The following is a 17,243-nucleotide window of genomic DNA, read 5'->3' as shown; positions in this document are numbered from 1 at the left end:
GCTTGCAGGGTTCAATCTTGACATGCATGATACCGGCTTGCTGGGAATCATAGTAGATCGCATAGTCGTCTTCTGCAGGCATGCAGAAACTCAGCGGCTTCAGGTAAATGGTGCTGTATCCGATGTTCATAGGCTCGATCGGATCCCAGAAAGGATCCTGATCGCCGTTGAATAGACTTGGGTCCAACGTGCCTTCCAGGTACTTGGAGTAGAGCTCTCGCATTAGATAAACCCGGTTGATGAACTTGTCTTTCTCCCAGATGAACTCTGCTGACGTCACCTCATTAATCACCTTGACCATCACAACTGAGACCGTCCCTTCTGTCTTGTGCATAACAGATGTGACTTTAGTTTCGAAGTTGATGTCGCGCTTGAGCTCTGAACTGAGAGCATTAGCTTCCTGTACTCGTGGCATAACTTGTACAAGTTCATCGTTCAGGAGGGCTCTCCTCTTCTCCTCCTCTGTCATAGCCGCCCAGTTCACATCCACATTGAGACCTTGTGCCTTGGCGATCTCTCGCTGGAACATGTCCCACGTAACTTCAGGCCATCCTTCTTCTGGCGGTGAAGTATCCCTCTCCGAAGGGTGCACAACAACAAAGTAGTAGTTGGTTCCGATAAGGAGCCTGTCGTTGTGATGAAGTTCAAGGTCGCTCTTGCCAGTGACGTCAGCACCATTGAGCAGAACTTTGCACTGCAAACAACGTATCAGAACTCCAACGATGGAAGCGAGGGAAGCCAAGACCTCTTCACGTACTCCCATGATCAGCTTGCCGTCAGTATTTGTAACACGACAATGATCGGGTCGGATGCTGACGCCTCCCAACAATATCTCTTCCTGCAAAGATGGGTCGACATGATCAGCTACTAGGTCCGAGACTGAACGGATCACCTCTCCAGGACGGTCGCGATTTCCGATATTGATCTCTTCGCCCAAAGGGAAGAAGTAACAGATCGCCCTGGACAAGACTGGGTCCTCGTTGATATTGAGAATATGCGGCTCAGTCTGCGTGAGATCATGTCAACGTTTCTCCTCCTGGCCGTCTCATATCGTACCTCGCGGCGCTTTTGCTCGGATTGCGCGCTCCCTCCTTCGGCAGCAGCCTGCCCAATGGTCAAGGAAAGCAGAGAAGCAAGGAGGGAGGGTTGGGAAGCATGGCATCCTGACCTTCTCTTGCGCCTCCTTGAGCTTCTCCTCCCAACTCTGAAAGTTGCCATCATCCTTGGGCCAACTGCAAGCACACCAATAGCCACCTTGGACATCTCGGCCAGCATCTTCTCATTCTCTGCCATTTTAGCCGCCATTTCGTCTTCCAACTGTGAACGTACACCAGTGAGTGACCTCATTCTCGGGCGTCAGGATCAGACCTGCTTCTTCATCGCTTCTTTCTCTTCCTCTGTCATGACAGTTCCTGGTGGACCTCCACCAGTGCCCATCTGCTGCTTCAATCTCTCGTTCTGTTTCACCAGTGAACCAGACTTCATTGGTGGTCGCATGCTCTCACCTCCTCCTTGAGCTGCTGGATCAACATTTCGGTTGGATCGATGTTGACCTGCAAGGCTATCAGCAGACTTCTTGCTGTCGGGTAAGATGACCTTTGGTTTATTCTTGATCTGCTTGGCTCGATCAGCATATCGGAGTGTGCCCACCGTCTGTTTGAATTGCATCACAGAGCAGCTCCTTCGGATCGTTGAGCACCTCTTCAAAATTAATGTCTGCTGGAGAGATAGCGCAAACCTGCAAATACAGATAAGCCAACTATTACAAGGTGGATTTCAAGCCTCACCATGATCGTTTTTGAGTTGCCACCAAGGGCATCTTGCAGGATGCAAGTCAATTTCGAGTCTCGATATCTGATTAGCGTCGAGTCCAAGATTAATATCGAAAAAAACTTTTTGTATATATCAGTCATACGGGATGAGAACTTTCTTGTTAGGATTGTTCGACCTCTCAGCCAACGCAGTGATCACATTTCCTTAAAACCATCTGTGAGGATGCGAGGAAACAACAATCCTGGCTGTATACCTAACATAGTGAGTGAAAGGTTGATCGCTGCGCCTTCTTTCAATCGATCTCCTGTTGCTCCTGTGCTCTCTGCACGTTCGGAGCCCGCAAGGTCAACAAGATTCATTTTGGCCTGCAGCCCTTCATCATCAGTGGGATCTATTGAACAAGGCGCTGACCTTCTTCTCAGAATGTTTCCCTGGGCCCTTTGCGTTCAGTTCCAACTGTATTTGTTTGTTAGAATATCATGCATTCTATCCCTGAGACGTTGCCTGAGTGTATGTGATCGTCACTACTGTATGTGCCCTAGAAGACGTGGCATTCATGTTTGTGGACGCAACGGTCCTGTTTTTGGTTGCTGCAGGGCAATGGTTGACAGATTGAACAATGCAAACATGCCTCAGAACCTGTTTCAATGCGTTCATCGATCTCTTGGTAGCTGAAAAATCAAGTTCGGTCAAGTTGGGTCAAGCAAAATGCTTTTTACCTCCCAACCGGCCATTCTGTCAAGCCGACTACTTCGACCCCACTTTTCGGATTCATGCGTACCTTGAAGGTATTTTAGAGCATGAAGAAGAGATGTGAACCTACTTTGAGTCCGCCAGATGGATTCGTTTTGGAGAATAGATCTCGAACCTGAGAGGAAAAATATTAAAAATTCATGACACAAGGAATGGGAGTTTTACCTGTTCGTTATAAATTTCCAACATTTGAATCGTAACTTGAAACTGTGCAAGGAGTCAAGTCAAATCCAAACATGAAGTAGAAGAGCAATTTCCGAAAATGAAGTGAAAGCATAAATAAGGGAAACACAGACTCCAGAAATCGGTTGGACCTGATATTTGTCTGGACTTGAAGCCTTTTGCTCTTCGATTCTCTTGAAGATCTCATCACAAGATATTGGAACAATTCCTAATCCATGGACTATCAGCGTTGAAGATAATGCTTAAGTTTAGAATAACCTTTGTTGACACCATAGCCAACCATACTATACGATTTTCCTGCACCCGTTTGCCCATACGCAAACAAGCTGAAATGGGCATCAAGATCCATAAAAATCTTTGATAATGCAAAGTACCAAGAATTATATCCCTCATATGCATTGTTTAGAACGCCCTAGGTAAAGCTTACACTCTTCCACACGGCTATGGCTTTCAATGACCTGTCCGAGGTCATCGAAAACCTTCTTCTGATCAGCATATGTAGCACCATCAGTCCCCTGCAAATAAACATAATTGGTCAGGAAACAATCTCCCGAGGGATTCTCAGAGTTGTTCAGAAAATGTGTGTCTTACTCACCATTCCTTCTCCACCACACTCATTATATCCGTCCGGACGCATTCGTTCCCTGGGGATTTCAATCCAACTCACCGAAACAGCACAGTTATCATACCCATCATGGGACCAGTAGCTGAAATCGAACGTGAAGCTCTTATCTTTGCCATCTTCTGGGTTGATCACCGTTGTCGTGGGTCCTAGATAGCATTTCAGACCCAGCTCACTTCTATGACATCGAGTCTTTCACAGACCCAACATTCTGACGCATAGTTTTGAGTCTCTGTCCTTCTCACGCTGCAAAACGGCACCATCACCTCGGAACTTACATCGTGTCATTGTCTATACCTGATTGAAAGGCCTAACTCGAACGGCAACTCGGACACTCTCCCCGTCAGCCATCCTGCTTGATTACGCGCGGCTTCTATAGCAAGATTTACCAATCCGTGAAATCCAAACTCTGAAGCAGATCAAATCAGACTCTATGTTGAACATCATAGCGGCTCTTGAAAAGTATCAAAGCACGCAGCGTGTGTATGACATCCCAACACTTGAAAATAGCCCAACGCCCCAAGTAGACTAACTTCCTGTTTTGCACTTCCACACAGAGGTAAACGATGACGTATTGTTCCATAGCAAGTTATGCAGCTATACCGATCAGCAATGCTTCGCTTGATCTATCCTGACAACATCTCCTTCCCCACGTCCCCACCTCCCTGTGTGCCTGTCTCCTTGCTCCCCACCAACTCAGCAGTACATGGCGCGAAGTCTCCTGGTGGGTAAGGGATTGGATGGGGTACTATGGACAAAACACCTTTCGGCAGGGGGTAGGGGTTGACTTTTAGAGGCATTCACCCCTACTTTGACCACTCCATGTAGGGGTCATAAGTAATCATTATGATCGCTCTGTGCAATGGTAGGGTGATGAAATTCGAACCCGTGGGGTAGTAAACCAAAGCTAGGTGGTGGGGTGGTGGTTTTCAATGATGGGGTTGGTGTATGCGACGTAGGGTTATCCCAAAGGATTGAATCGAAAACCAGATATTGTAGGGTACTCTGCATTAGAAAGTAGGGGTACAAACGGAAATTGTGGCTAAAATACTTTGGAAGACAGTAGGGTGGGGTGATTATTTGGGGGGTTGAACGAGATCTATGGGGGTCTGGTCGCTCCTGCATAGGGGTGGGTGCAGAGTCTGGCGGTTGGAAAACGGCCGATTTGCTAGGAGATACAAAAGGCAGCGAATTTTTGGACTATCAAAGGAAAAGCTGTCCTTGTTGACTTCCTCTGTCGGACGACGGCGGGGGCCCAGCGGGCCCGCCGGCAAGACCCGGCCCGCCGGGTGCCAGAGTCACTGGCTGACCGGCCCCGGCCTCAGATTCCGGTACGGCCGCGTCACCCGGGCCGTGGCACCGTCACGTTTTAGCCAGTCCGAACGGTTCTCTCAATGGTCGATCGGACCGTGCTGATACGGCGGTACCGTACGGTCACCGTGGTTACACCGGCGGTGATCGGACTCCGAGCAGCCTCAACACTGTCACAAATTTCAACTGCGTAGTACGTAGTTGAAATTTGAAACTGACGCGCCCGGCCCGGCCTGTGACGGAGCGCGGTTAAAACTCGAGACGGGGAGTTATAAATGACTGGGGGCGAAGGGGGAGGGCCGCGCGCTGGTGTAGGCCTGGTGGTCGCAATGCAGAACTTCGGGGGATTCCCTGAGGTCCGAGGGAGGGGTGGGGTAGTCAAGTAACTGGTCGGGGGGGCCTGGTGGGGGCGAAATGGTATGGGGATAACTAATAAGTAGTTTTAAGATGGTGAAAATAGTCATTTTGAGCAGAAGTGACTCCTCAAATTATCGATAAAATATCTTTTCGTCTTTGGATCAATCCAATAAGTGATTTAAAAGTCCCTTCATTGAGATATTGGGCAAAGGGGGGGTGGGGGTGATCCCCGATTGGAGGCTGGAAAAAATTGAACCTTGGGGGTGGGGTATACAAATCGTGGGGTGGTCGAGAAGGGTGTATCTAGCTTGTTGCAGGGGTCTTCTCAGTACCCCTGATTTTCCCTAAAAATACCCGGACTTTTCCCTGAAAAATGTGCGGAGCAGGCGCAATTAGCACTTTACAGTAGGGTAGGTGGTTGACAATGAAGGGCCGAGGTGGTAGGGGTGTGCTATGAGCAGGGTATAAAAGGGAAGGGGTGGAAAAAGTTTGTCGGAGCACCATGGCACCAGGAGGCGCAAGGTAAGTGCATGTCGTGAAGGCGGCGGTGGCAGAAGCGGTGGAGGAGAGGAGAACACGGAAAGTGCTTGAGAAACAAAAGAAAATAAGTTTGATATGGCTAATGGAGTGATTGAAAGCATAGAGTTGGTGAGGATCTTGATGATTTAGATTAATTTTTGCAAGGATCTGTACGACAAGATCCTTTGATATGTTCATGTTGATTTCAAGACGTGCAGTAGACAGCAAGTGTACGTGTTTTCGTGGCGAGACGTGAGAAACCAAGATTGAAACTTGGATGTTTGTAGGTCAGCTCAAGCAGCTGCTCGCAAGCTGCACATTTCTTCTAGACTTCTTTCAGAGCAAAAGTATGGTTGGTCGCATAGCGAGCCGACTGCTCGTTCATCCTTCGACATGCCTGCACCGGTGCGTCGAGTTGAGTGAAGTTACTTTTGTTCTGACGATGCAACCAGGGCTTCGGGGATTCAAAGAAGTCTAAGTTTGCCACCCCACCTCCTGGAAGTGCTTGGGCACCTTTTGGGATCAGATCTGATAGCAAGAACCCGCGTCACATGATCTCACACGAACAGCGAGTAAAGCAGATCGAAGCTTGGATGTTCTCGGATCGATTCAAGCGCACTTTCCGAAACTACAATGGAGAGGACGTGGCTAGGCTTCGAGGATCCGTGGAATGGCCTCGCCCGGCGTCATCCCTTACAGCCGCCAAGTTGTTCGAGCTTATCAAGAGCCTCCGAGAGCAGGACAGATGCACAGTGACGTTTGGATGCCTGGATGTCGCTCAGCTCACGCAGATGGTTCAGTTTGCCGAGACCATCTACGTGTCAGGTTGGCAGGCTTCCTCCCATCACTCCACTCTCATGGAGCCTGGCCCTGATCTCGCCGATTATCCCTTCGACACTGTCCCTAAGCACGTGGAGAGATTGTTCCGAGCTCAGCAGTTTCATGACCGGAAACAATTCGAAGCGCAATGGACCAAGGGAAGCTTCGACAAGGGGATCGATTACCTCCGCCCTATCATCGCCGACGGAGACACCGGGCATGGTGGCATGACGGCCGTGATGCGCCTCACCAAGTCCATGGTGGAATCCGGAGCGTCTGGGATCCACTTCGAGGACCAGAAGCACGGAGCGAAGAAATGCGGACACATGGGAGGAAAGGTGCTGGTGTCCACAAGGGAGCACATCGACCGTCTTATGGCTGCCCGCCTGCAGTGCGACATCCTCGGAGCAGACACCGTCCTTGTTGCGCGTACAGATGCCGAAGCAGCCAAGCTGATCGAATCGAATCAGGATCCGAGGGATCATGTCTTCATCCAGGGCACCACTGACCCCAAGGCGAAGCCTTACAGAAACGCAGAGTCACCTGCTGAGGTGGCGGCATGGAAGGAGCAGCACCCAGTCATGACGTACCATAAAGCTGTGCTGCGGGAGCTCAAGGCCAAGGGCGCCGAGGATTGGAAGTTGGAAAAGTGGAACAAAGAGAACTCCGCGTTCCCTGGCATCGCACACGAGGACGCGCGGATCCTTGCGAAGGAGCTGTTGGGAGGTCAGGACATCTTCTGGTGCTGGGAGCTTCCTCGGACCCGAGAAGGCTACTTTGCCATGCAGCCCGGCATCGACAGCTGCATCCATCGCCTCCGACACTTCGCTCCTTACGCTGACATCCTGTGGGCCGAGACCGCCAAGCCTATCCTCGCCGACGCCCAGAAGCTCTCCAAGGGGCTCGAAGACGTGTATGGGCAGGGCCAGAAGCCGTACCTCGCCTACAACCTCTCTCCTTCCTTCAACTGGGACGCGGCCGGCATGACGGATGCGGAGATGCACAACTTCTGCAAGGAGCTCGGAAAGCTCGGGTTCGTGTGGCAGTTCGTGACCCTCGCAGGCTTCCACATCTCCTCCCTTAGCGCCAACCGGCTATGCCGCACCCTTGTGGAGGAGCAGTCGATGCTCGGATACGTGGAGGGTGTGCAGAGACCTGAGTCGGAGGAGGAAGTCGACACGCTGACGCACCAGAAGTGGTCGGGTGCTGATCTCATCGACCGAACGCTCCAGACGATGTACGGTGTTGGTTTCTCTACCGCCATCCAGGGTGAAGAATGCACTGAGAAGCAGTTCGGTAAGAAGAGCGAGAAGTGAACGGGTGAGGAGGGGAGATAGTAGAGTGTACGTGTGACAAAATAAACCCTAATAACTTCATGTCGTCTTGTGGTATGAGTTGAGGGCGGGGAAATCTCATCTAGTTAATTTGAAGTGAATGTCCTCGACATTCTCAAAAGTTCTGCTTGCGAAAATCATGTGGAGAGCGCGAAATTCAAGTTTTGATCGTTTACTAGTCAAACTGGTCCCTCTCTCAGGTTGAAAATTCCTTGCGAAAGCATAGCAGAAGACCGAAACGGACTCTCGAGATTGCCAGCACTTAGAACAAAACTTTCTTCTTCTCCACTCCAGAAGCTGCGATGGGTCCCTACAAGCATCTAGTCAGTCGCACCCTCCGTCCTCCCTTCCTCCCTTTGGTTGGTTTATCTTTCACCACCTTCCCTTCCTCTCCCACTACTCTTCCCACTCCACATCCTTTCTGCATCCCCCGCATACTTCGTCTTCCCTCCTCACCTTGCCCATCTGCGTCGCTCGCAGGGTAGCCATCTCGATCGCAGTCTTCCCCCACCACCTGCAGCAAGTCAACCAGCCACCAGCTCCCGCAGCGAGAACGCACACTCCATGGTTGTTGTCTCCTGTTGCTCTAGCCTCAGCCTGCACAGGTTGAAGATCATGCATCCAGTAGACAGTGACCTGCTTCCCTTCCCCCACCCCGGGCCCCTTCCTCCTCCTCCTCCCCACTGCCTCCCATCTCCTTACCTGCTCCATAGTGTGGCATCCAAGGATTCCATTGAGCACGGGGATCCCAGTCTCGAGGCCGAGCTGGGGCAACATAAGAATCAGCGATCGCGGCCCGCTACAGCGAGCTGCTCTACCATCATGAGCGCGTCGGTAGCAGCGTCCTTGATCATGTCATAGTGGTCCGTCTCGCCCTTGACGAGGACCTGACGCCTCTGTTATCATCCGGCGAGCATGGCAACTCTTCGCTCACTCCAATGGCGATGATGGCGTCCACCTTCTGTGTCTGAGCCATGTAGCGGCAGGCAAGAGGCAGCTCCCAGGATCCTGGAACCTGACACGATGCTGCGTTACCACGATGAACATGAACATGAAGGTATCAGAGTTGTAGATGCGGATGCAGATGTAGATGTAGATGTAGATCAGACCCAAACTGAGAAGGGGCTGAGGAGTTGTGTTCACCTCGAACTCGACGACATTCGAGTCTTCGACTTGGCATTCTTTGAGACCAGCACTGCGAACCAGCGATCAGTAAGAAGACGGCACTGATGAGCCTGATGCGTCACCGAGCTCCATCCTTGAGCTTGTTCTGTTGAGGCAGGCATGGACCAACTTCAGCCTTGGTTCAAACGAGATGGACATATCTCACCACAACCTCGGCGTTCCATCGGGTAGAAACAATCCCAACTCTCATACCCTTGCCGTCGAGCTGACGCACGTCAGATGCAAACTTGAGGGCAGGCGTCTTTACCTGGGGGAAGGAGATGCCCTTAGTAGCCTGCTGTGCAACTGCTGGCACAGAGTGCTGCTTGTCCGAGAGGATAGCGGGAAGGTGGGCAGGCTTGAGAGGGCAAGGCTGCGACTTCCTGAGGGCCAAACGTCCTGACACAGACGATAAGGATGAAACGAGTGATGGTTACAGGAGAGAAAGTCGGAAGAAGAAAGAAGTGCAAAGCGAGAAGGTAAAATGGCATTGTTTTGCCATTGTTTATGGCAGAGAATACAAAAACAAAAGAAGGGACATCAGAAGGAGCAGAAGAATGAGAAGCTGGAGCAGGAAGAAGACATGTGACACCTGGGTTCAGGGACATGAGAAGGAGCAGGAGCAGGAGCAGGAGCAGTAGCAGGAGCAGGAGCAGGAGAATAAGGAGCAGGAGCAGGAGCAGGAGCAGGAGAATAAGGAGCAGGAGCAGGAGCAGGAGCAGGAAGAAGACATGTGACACCTGGGTTCAGGGAGGGAGCGAAGGCTGCTGCATGGCCGCAGACAGCAAGAGCGATGAGGATCCTTAGCATGGCGTGTCTGAGGAACTTCCTTGGGGTAGGGGTGATCGAGTGAAATGGGGGGTAGGGGGTACCATACTAGGGGTAGTCCGTTGTTGCAGATGGCGCAACAAGAAAGTTTCCTGAGTTTCCCCATACATTTGCCCAATTCACAACGAATTGACAATTCTGTTTGTGGGGGTGGGGTGCCATATTACATTTTATTGCATATTGTGGTATCCAAAAGGAGGTAAGGGTAGTGTTTGTAGGGGTAGGGGGTACTCATTCGAAGGACCCCCACCCTATCTAGGTGCTTTAGGTCACAACTCATACTTCCAGAGCCGGGGGGGCGGCGAGACCCGGGCGGGCCCGGCCACACTGCGAACGCCGGGGCGGGCCGCCGGTGACCGGGTCGGCCCCGCGCAGGAAACTTCTGCGTTGGTTCAAGCCACTGTTTCTGCCCGCTGCTGTCGGGCCGGCAGACGGCCCAGTCACTCGGAAGCCGCCGGCCCGGTCCAGCCCGGGTCCGACCGAGTCCCGGACCGTGATTTTCAGCCCGGCTTGAACCGGCGGTGAGGGGCCCGGGGCCGGTGGACGACGGCAGTGTCACTGACAGTAGTGAGTCACATCCAAAACTTTCACTGAGGCGGGCTGGTCAACGAAAATCCCTGGCAGTGCCTTGCATGGCAATGCGACTGTGCAGGAGGTTAGTGCGGCAGGCGAGGGAGGGTATCAAGGCCGATGGCAGGTAGCGCGACGATCAGCATGCAGCCATGATAGCGAAGTGACGAGAACATGTTCATGACGAAACGCAGCTACAAACGGACATAAGGGCATGGGGGCAGTGGGGTTGGTAGTCGTGTTGTCTCTGGTATCGCAGCTTCATGGTTGCGGTGTTGATTCCGTGCAATGCGCTGGTCTCACTTCTCACGCACACGCGCCCTTTCTGAGCCTTCGGGGAGGGTCCAGTTCGGACGAGATGGATCTGAAGTTTTCGGAGGAGGAGACCATGTCTTTGGGGAGAGACACAGAATCGGATGCGATGAGGATAGAGCAGAACTATGGCGTTGAGGTCCCACGAGCCCTCATGGGCCATCGACAACTGGTGAGCGTTTGCTGGAGTGCTGCTGGAAGTGATAGTGGTCGACCAGGTTAGTGACGTCACGGGGCCGCAATATCTCAGGAGAAAGGATGGCGAGATCGTTGCGGACAACGGCATCGACTCGGAGCACAGGCATCCGTACCGCTACAAGGAATCTTACGACCAGCTTCCACCATGCAACACCCTCTACATCAGGAACTTGAGGGAGCGTGTGAAACCTAGGCGGATGCGAGAGGTGGAAGGTATATCTTGGGAGTTTCCTTCATGTGACCTCCGTCTTCATCAGCTCTTGTACGCTGTGTTCTCCCAGTACGGCAAGGTCAGAGGATGTCGACATCTTTGATACGTCTAACGGCTCGACCAAGATCCTCGACGTAAGGGCGCTCAAGACGCAGAAGATGCGAGGACAGGCCTTCGTGTGCTTCGACGAGCTGAAGGCGAGGGAGCAGCTGGAACATGTGCAGGGCCAGTCGATGCTGACGCCATGTGCTTGTCAGGATGCTGTGCATGCTAAGGAGGAGCTGAACGGATTTTCATTCTTGTGAAAGCGTGAAGAGGGGAGGGAGGGATGTTGATATCCCAGCAGGAACCGGACGCTAGTCATCCAGTTTGCCAAGAGTCCGAGTCATGCACACCTCAAGAAGGATGGAACTTACTCAGAGATGATGCAGCAGATCCGATCTGTACCTGCTGACGTCACCCGACGGCTCTGACAGCGGTGCAGGAGTACTGGTCCAATCACAGTTTGACTATCAGGAAGTCTGTGGAAACCGCCCTGGTGAAAGGTCCTCCAGCCCCGTGAAGTTTTGACCTGCTTCCTTGTTGCAGGAGTCGAAGGCGAACACCTCTTCCGTCGCTCAGCTCAACATCCTCGAGGACGACTGGCTCTTGTCGCAACACGGTGAGACCTGCGGCTGTTGATCAGCATGGTTGAGGTCGCTGCTGCCCCTAGGCTATAAGCTGAGCAAGGAGCCCTCTCGCCATCTCCTCATCACCAACTGCCCTGCCAACATCATCGAGCAGGTACCCGAGCTCAGCTGGGAAAGAAAGTGGAGCTGACAAGCCGCAAAGGACGTTTTGGATGTCCTCGGGCAGTTCGAGGGGCTGATCTCCGTGGAGAAGATCTCGGGAGTGAGTTGAGAGACTCCATCCCTCCTCCTCCTCCTCAACACTCCCTCTCAAAATGCGTCTCCATCTTCTTCCACAATCCTCTCTTCTACTTCACTCCCTCTCCTTCCCGCCTCCCCTCTGCTCCTCATCACGATCGCTGCAGGCTGTTGCGTTCATGGCTCACTACGAGGAGAAGGATACTGCGTACGTATCCTCTGCTTGCTGACCCCGTTGCCTGTCACACTTTCGCTCTGTAGGTCGGAGGCGACGGAGGCGCTGGAGGGATTCTTCTTTCCCGAGGAGCCGGACTTCATCATCCGCCTACACTACATCACCTCCCTTCACCAATGATGATGAGGCTCCGAAGGAGGAGGGAGGAGGGAGGAGGGAGGAGGGAGGAGGGAGGCTTCAGCAAGTTTTCTTCAACTTCAATCTGTTCGGGACGAGGTGAAAATGATAGACGAACCAGACGACGAAGAGGAAGAGGGCGATGGACCAACTGATGACAACAGAGAAGGGGAAAGGCTTCGAAAACTCATTGACGGCGATGCCGAACTTGACCCATATCATCGTCTCTGTGATGAGGATCATCCCTCCGAGCCATGCATGATGTCCGAGGCGCTTCACTTGCCTGCAGCAGATGAGGAGGAAACGTACGATGTAGAGCTCTCACCTGTTCGTCGAGTACTCGTAGAACTCTCGTACTGCACACATGCCTAGAAGCCACCAGAGGACGAGCCGGTAGGTGTTGAGAGGGTTTCGGGGTGGAATCTGCAGATGGGGACTCAACGAGATGGAGGGAGGGGGATGACAGGCGGAAGGAGAGCAGCAGCCAAGGCGATTGAGGGAGGGCGAGAGTGACTCAGTTGACAGTGTGGGGTGAAGGAACGGGAGTAGGAGCGAGAGATGGAGGGAGATGGAGAGAATGGAGGGAGTTGGAGTGGGGAGTCCAGTAGGGTCAAGCAACAGGAAGAGACACGCTGAAGTTCCTGTGCGTACCCAGAGGATAAACTTGAGAGCAAAGGCGTTAAAATCGCAGAGGAGGATGCAGGCATAAGTGAGGATAACCACCTACAGGTACTAGTCACTTCCCCCTCCCGGCCCCCTACAAAGAAAATCACCAGCAGACGTTTGGGGCTCTCCAGGGCATCCCAGTGGTAAGTGTCCCACGACTCAGGGGAGAACTGGAAGGAAACGACGTACAGTCATACATGTGCTCTGGTCCTCTTTCCCTCATCCCCTTCCCCTTCCTCATGATTCACTTTCAACCTTCGATGCTTCACCTTCCAATTCCATTCAACCCCCCAAGCCCCCCCCCCCCCCGCCTCCCTGCTCTCAACATTCTTCGCTCCGTACTTCCCATAGGACCTCTCTCACCTGCCCAAGGACGCGGAGAAATTTACCCTCGGGTGTTGGGATCTCCGATATGTGCATCCATCGATATTGCTTGACCTGGATTACATATGATGACAACGACAACGACGATCGGCTGGAAGAGCAGGGAGTACCGAGAGCCAGTGCATGAACAGATGGCCAAGGATGATCCCGAGGAGATTGCAAGTCATCACATCCAAGATGATGTGATCCCACCAACACTCGGCAAAGTTGGGCATCCAATGCTGCAGATCGATTCAAGGTCTGGCCACTGTCTTTCGTTCCCTCCTCTACCTCGAACGACATCTCGACAAACTCGAACACGATGCTGTTGATCCATGCTGCCCCCGCATGCCTGATGATCAAGGCCTTTCCCCACCTTCTTTACATGTCAACGTGTCGGTGATCGAACTCTCGTCTCCTCACCAGCCAAGAACGTGCGCAACCACGAATTCGTCTTGGATCGCATCCTGCCATGCAACTTCAGCCAACCTTCTCCTCCTCCAAGCACACTTGCCTGTAGATTCGCAAAGCACGGCTCCTCTCCCTTGGATCGATCAGCCCACCACCTTCCACACGTCAGATGAATGAGAGGTCGCCAGCAAGAAATCCAAGTACTTGCACGATGGACCGCCGGTCATGACTCGACAGTCATCAGCATACGATCTCTCGGGCAGGGGCTAGGAGCTCCGTCAGGACCCATGGCCCATCATCAGCCTTGTCTCACCATCGACACGCCTTGATCTTTCCCTATCATCGTCGCTTGGCTGCAGGTGTGCAAACCATTCCTGCACGGATCGACGTAGCTGCCCCAAACATCAATCACACAGGGGGCGGAAGGATCAGGCTCACGTGACGAGCGTTCTGGCATCGTGCACTGTTTGAAACAAGATGAAGGTGAGGACCATCAGGTAGAGGATGGAGGCGCCAGCGATAAGGCGCCAGAAAAGGGGATGCGGCCTGCGAGCGAGTCAAGTAAAACGACTGGTATGTGAAGCTGCTTACCTTCTGAAGACGGATCGAGGAACTGGTGAGGGGAGAGAACAATACAGCAAGAAAGCACAGCATACTCCCAGAAGTCCCTGCAACCCCAGTTGATGCTAAGAAGTGTGTTGAAGAATGACTACCCTCTTCAGATTGACTTTGAATTCAGTTTCCCTGGTGTAGAATGCCGCATGAAATAGACCGACTGAATGAAGTGAGTGAGAAGAGAGAAAGATCATGATTCATGTTGGACTACAATCATGTCATCTCCTCACTATCAGCGTATTCCAGGCACCATCACTTCGAGACATTGCTTGCGAATACTCTTCTCAAATTTATGGGACGGTACAAGCTCACCGGTTCCTGTCGATAGAGCAAGCAAGAAGTGCGGCTTGTAAAAGAATCTGCTGTACTTGTCGTGTTCCTCTGCTTCCTCCTCTCCCACATCCTCCTCTTCCTTCCTTCTCTTGTCCTTCCCCTTCGTTTCCCTTCCGCTCATCGTATGCGCACCCTGCGACCCACCTCCACTTACCCCTACCCCACTATTCATATTTGCCATAACCGGTGGTCACATTCAAAATTCGATGTACCCACCCTCATTGAAACCTGAAAGGATCTTTGTACCGGTACCGGTAGCTGCCACTCACTGGCGCCGCCGGGGCGGCCGCCTCCGGGGCCGGGCCTGCGTGTCGGGATGTTTTACTCAAAGTTAAGTTACTATCAAAACCTCTTTACTCAAAGTTAAGTTCAGTACGAGAAACCAGTACGAGGACAATCACTGAGCCTGGCAGGAGGGTCGAGGAGGCCGGCGGCAGTTCCGATCCATACGGTCCCGGCCTGTCTATTGCTCTCCGATTGCAGTCGATGGTTTTTTACCTCAGGCTCAGTTAGGACTTGTCACTGGTGATGCGGGTATAGTCCAGCAACTGAGCGATAGTGCACTTAGGAGTAGAACAGATGAACAATGAAGCTAGATTTGTTTATGTACAGCAGTAAGAGAACACACGTCAATGTTCGTGCAATCCCATTCCGATGACGTGGCCAACGTCTAAGATGGGTTGCTTATATGTCGAGGTCAGGCTTAACCCGTAATACAGCAATGAGTAAACATGTGTATCGGTTTATACCAGCCTCATGCTTTCATCATACCAATGTGTTGTACGTACGTCTACGTCCAGTACACATCTTCGATTCTAGCATTATACACCTCGCCAGCGTACGTAGCCTCTTGCGACTACTCGCATGATGCTGCCATGTCCGTTACTGACGTAACGTCATGCGGGTGCAACATCACTCCCCCTTGCTCGAAACTTAGTGTCGTCACTGCGTGAGAGCATTGATTTATGCAACACTGTCCCGGAATCGACCCAACGGCTCCGATGCTGTATGAGGGTCTCCCTTTGACTCTTCGCGAACTAACCAACAAAATGCGAAAATGGCAGAAAGCCAAAATGCAAATGTGGCCCAGGACGGTGAGTTCCCAGTATGTTTCAGCGAATGACTTAGGTTCCAAAGTCATACATGCATTCATATGCCTTTCAGTGAGCATAACACGTCGTTTCCACATGCTTTTACGTTTCCTTCGTAGCATTTTGTGGATGCACGTGAGGAATTGCGTGTAGCATTTTTGAGGTAACGAGACGTTGTATTGCCTTTCACACACTGCTGATTGTGTGGGGTAAGCAATTCCAAACCCTGATGTAGCTTTTCGCATCATCAACTAGCTTCAATGGAAGTTTAGAGCAGCTATGTAGCTTTTGCTACACGCCGGTTACCCACGGTGGTGAGTTAACGAAGAGTACGTTTCCATGTTTCAAAAGAAATCATGTTACGCGCCATCGCCCTGATTAGCAATCATGTTTCCATGTCACCAAATCAGCCCATGTACTATGGGGAAGCTGTGCTATGAAACTCTTACTCCTTTCTCCCATATCCATTTGCGTTTGCAAGCAACTATCACTACCCTCTGAAGTCGCAATGCCCCAGGGATGCTCAAGTTGTGCCACATGCTTATGGTTTCGCTTGTACTATGCTACTCCCTGGTACTAGAACAGTCCAGAGGCGCTCAGCACTTCGCGTATGTGTCTTTGTCCTTCGAAGGATCTTAGACAAGTTTGAGAAAAGTTTATTCATTTTGAAAATTACCAAAGGTAATCATCGTATGAATTACTTTTTGTTTTCCTTTGATAGCGTGTTGCTTCAGGGAGGTTCAACAATTGGTCTCTTAGATAGAGAAACTGATCAGCGGGCAGCGGTTTTGTGAATATATCAGCAACTTGCTCGCTTGTATGAATTGCTTCCAAGGTGATCTCCTTGTTGGCAACGCATTGTCGTATGAAATGGTGTCTTCTCTTGATGTGTTTCGATCTGCTCTTGCTGACGGGATTCTCGCTGAGCTTGATGCAGGCGGCGTTGTCTTGATAGCGTTTCTTCGTAGGACTTGTGAGATATCTTGATAGCAATGATACTGCATAGCTGATTTCTGGTCTTGACCATGTTGCTATGTATATCAGACTTGCTACTTGGCTTCTGTAGATTTTGACTAAGTCTTCAGGCGCGTGCGGATCAACGTCTTCTGGTTCGATCACGAACTTGGGATCCATTGGCGTGGTGAATTTCCCTGTAGGGTCGATCCCCTCGAGGTTGAATCTTTTCAAACATTTTTCGATGTACGCTTGCTGGTTGCTGATGAAGTCTCCAGCTTCGTCCCTCTTGTACGCGACTCCCAGATAGAAGCTAAGATCGTTGTCAGTTGTTACGCTGTATCCTTTTGTGTTCATCATGAAGTCGTCGAACTTTGCAAATAGTGCTTGGCTGTTGCTAGCTTGGATGATGTCGTCGACTACTAACGCGATGATGATCTCTCCCCCTTGCTCGTCATGATATAGAAACAAACAATCATCTGACGTGCAGGCTTTGAAACCGAAATCGCGTAGGTCTTGGCAGAGCTTCTTCCAGAAGTTTCGACCTGATGAAGGAAGTCCATAGACTGAACTCAGGATCTTCAAGTATGCTGCTCTAATGTTGCAGAACTCTTGAAATTCCTTTGGGGTCCTGATAT

The 17,243-nt window shown here is 51.6% G+C and overlaps 6 protein-coding genes across 6 annotated transcripts; 2 read left to right on the top strand and 4 right to left on the bottom strand.

Moving 5' to 3' along the window:
• Positions 1-91: 91 nt before the first annotated feature.
• Positions 92-3,682, bottom strand: GUITHDRAFT_159979 (hypothetical protein; the record flags this gene model as incomplete). Its single annotated transcript, XM_005827039.1, has 25 exons — positions 92-694; positions 746-838; positions 893-1,006; positions 1,057-1,104; positions 1,169-1,204; positions 1,255-1,317; positions 1,369-1,458; positions 1,506-1,553; positions 1,597-1,653; positions 1,700-1,738; positions 1,788-1,854; positions 1,916-1,976; positions 2,027-2,138; positions 2,299-2,363; positions 2,413-2,444; positions 2,493-2,554; positions 2,597-2,641; positions 2,692-2,733; positions 2,841-2,917; positions 2,968-3,035; positions 3,084-3,121; positions 3,168-3,224; positions 3,377-3,480; positions 3,535-3,577; positions 3,629-3,682. Coding segments are annotated over 25 exons (2,118 nt in total), but the record flags the coding sequence as incomplete, so codon positions are not given.
• A 1,827-nt stretch (positions 3,683-5,509) lies between these two features.
• Positions 5,510-7,712, top strand: GUITHDRAFT_96465 (hypothetical protein). Its single transcript, XM_005827038.1, has 2 exons — positions 5,510-5,923; positions 5,971-7,712. The coding sequence occupies exons 1-2, from the start codon at positions 5,912-5,914 to the stop codon at positions 7,651-7,653; spliced, it is 1,695 nt and encodes a 564-aa protein (XP_005827095.1). The 5' UTR covers positions 5,510-5,911; the 3' UTR covers positions 7,654-7,712.
• Positions 7,713-7,829: 117 nt separating this feature from the next.
• Positions 7,830-9,654, bottom strand: GUITHDRAFT_154245 (hypothetical protein). The gene is made up of 11 exons (XM_005827037.1): positions 9,576-9,654; positions 9,104-9,234; positions 9,002-9,061; positions 8,919-8,941; positions 8,815-8,866; positions 8,606-8,686; positions 8,490-8,558; positions 8,374-8,436; positions 8,231-8,268; positions 8,128-8,185; positions 7,830-7,981 (listed from the first exon to the last, which is right to left on the bottom strand). The coding sequence occupies exons 1-11, from the start codon at positions 9,643-9,645 to the stop codon at positions 7,934-7,936; spliced, it is 693 nt and encodes a 230-aa protein (XP_005827094.1). The 5' UTR covers positions 9,646-9,654; the 3' UTR covers positions 7,830-7,933.
• A 937-nt stretch (positions 9,655-10,591) lies between these two features.
• On the top strand, positions 10,592-12,175 carry GUITHDRAFT_113851 (hypothetical protein; the record flags this gene model as incomplete). The annotated part of the gene is made up of 11 exons (XM_005827036.1): positions 10,592-10,717; positions 10,764-10,949; positions 11,001-11,033; positions 11,080-11,255; positions 11,301-11,397; positions 11,439-11,492; positions 11,543-11,615; positions 11,667-11,737; positions 11,786-11,845; positions 11,988-12,028; positions 12,082-12,175. 11 exons carry the CDS (start codon positions 10,592-10,594, stop codon positions 12,173-12,175), a joined length of 1,011 nt encoding a protein of 336 aa, XP_005827093.1.
• Positions 12,176-12,232: 57 nt separating this feature from the next.
• GUITHDRAFT_113850 (hypothetical protein) lies at positions 12,233-14,681 on the bottom strand (the record flags this gene model as incomplete). Its single annotated transcript, XM_005827035.1, has 15 exons — positions 12,233-12,455; positions 12,498-12,595; positions 12,824-12,895; positions 12,946-13,008; positions 13,202-13,276; positions 13,333-13,443; positions 13,493-13,577; positions 13,625-13,668; positions 13,710-13,767; positions 13,817-13,878; positions 13,926-14,004; positions 14,051-14,158; positions 14,204-14,280; positions 14,326-14,387; positions 14,540-14,681. 15 exons carry the CDS (start codon positions 14,679-14,681, stop codon positions 12,233-12,235), a joined length of 1,359 nt encoding a protein of 452 aa, XP_005827092.1.
• Positions 14,682-15,634: 953 nt separating this feature from the next.
• On the bottom strand, positions 15,635-16,984 carry GUITHDRAFT_154243 (hypothetical protein). Its single transcript, XM_005827034.1, has 5 exons — positions 16,884-16,984; positions 16,737-16,824; positions 16,589-16,686; positions 16,386-16,486; positions 15,635-16,332 (listed from the first exon to the last, which is right to left on the bottom strand). Exons 2-4 carry the CDS (start codon positions 16,783-16,785, stop codon positions 16,451-16,453), a joined length of 183 nt encoding a protein of 60 aa, XP_005827091.1. The 5' UTR covers positions 16,786-16,824; positions 16,884-16,984; the 3' UTR covers positions 15,635-16,332; positions 16,386-16,450.
• Between the last annotated feature and the right edge of the window lie 259 nt (positions 16,985-17,243).

The sequence above is a fragment of the Guillardia theta genome (assembly GCF_000315625.1).
Source record: "Guillardia theta CCMP2712 unplaced genomic scaffold GUITHscaffold_70, whole genome shotgun sequence".
NCBI lineage: Eukaryota > Cryptophyceae > Pyrenomonadales > Geminigeraceae > Guillardia > Guillardia theta.
This window is presented reverse-complemented; position numbering and strand designations above follow the sequence as displayed.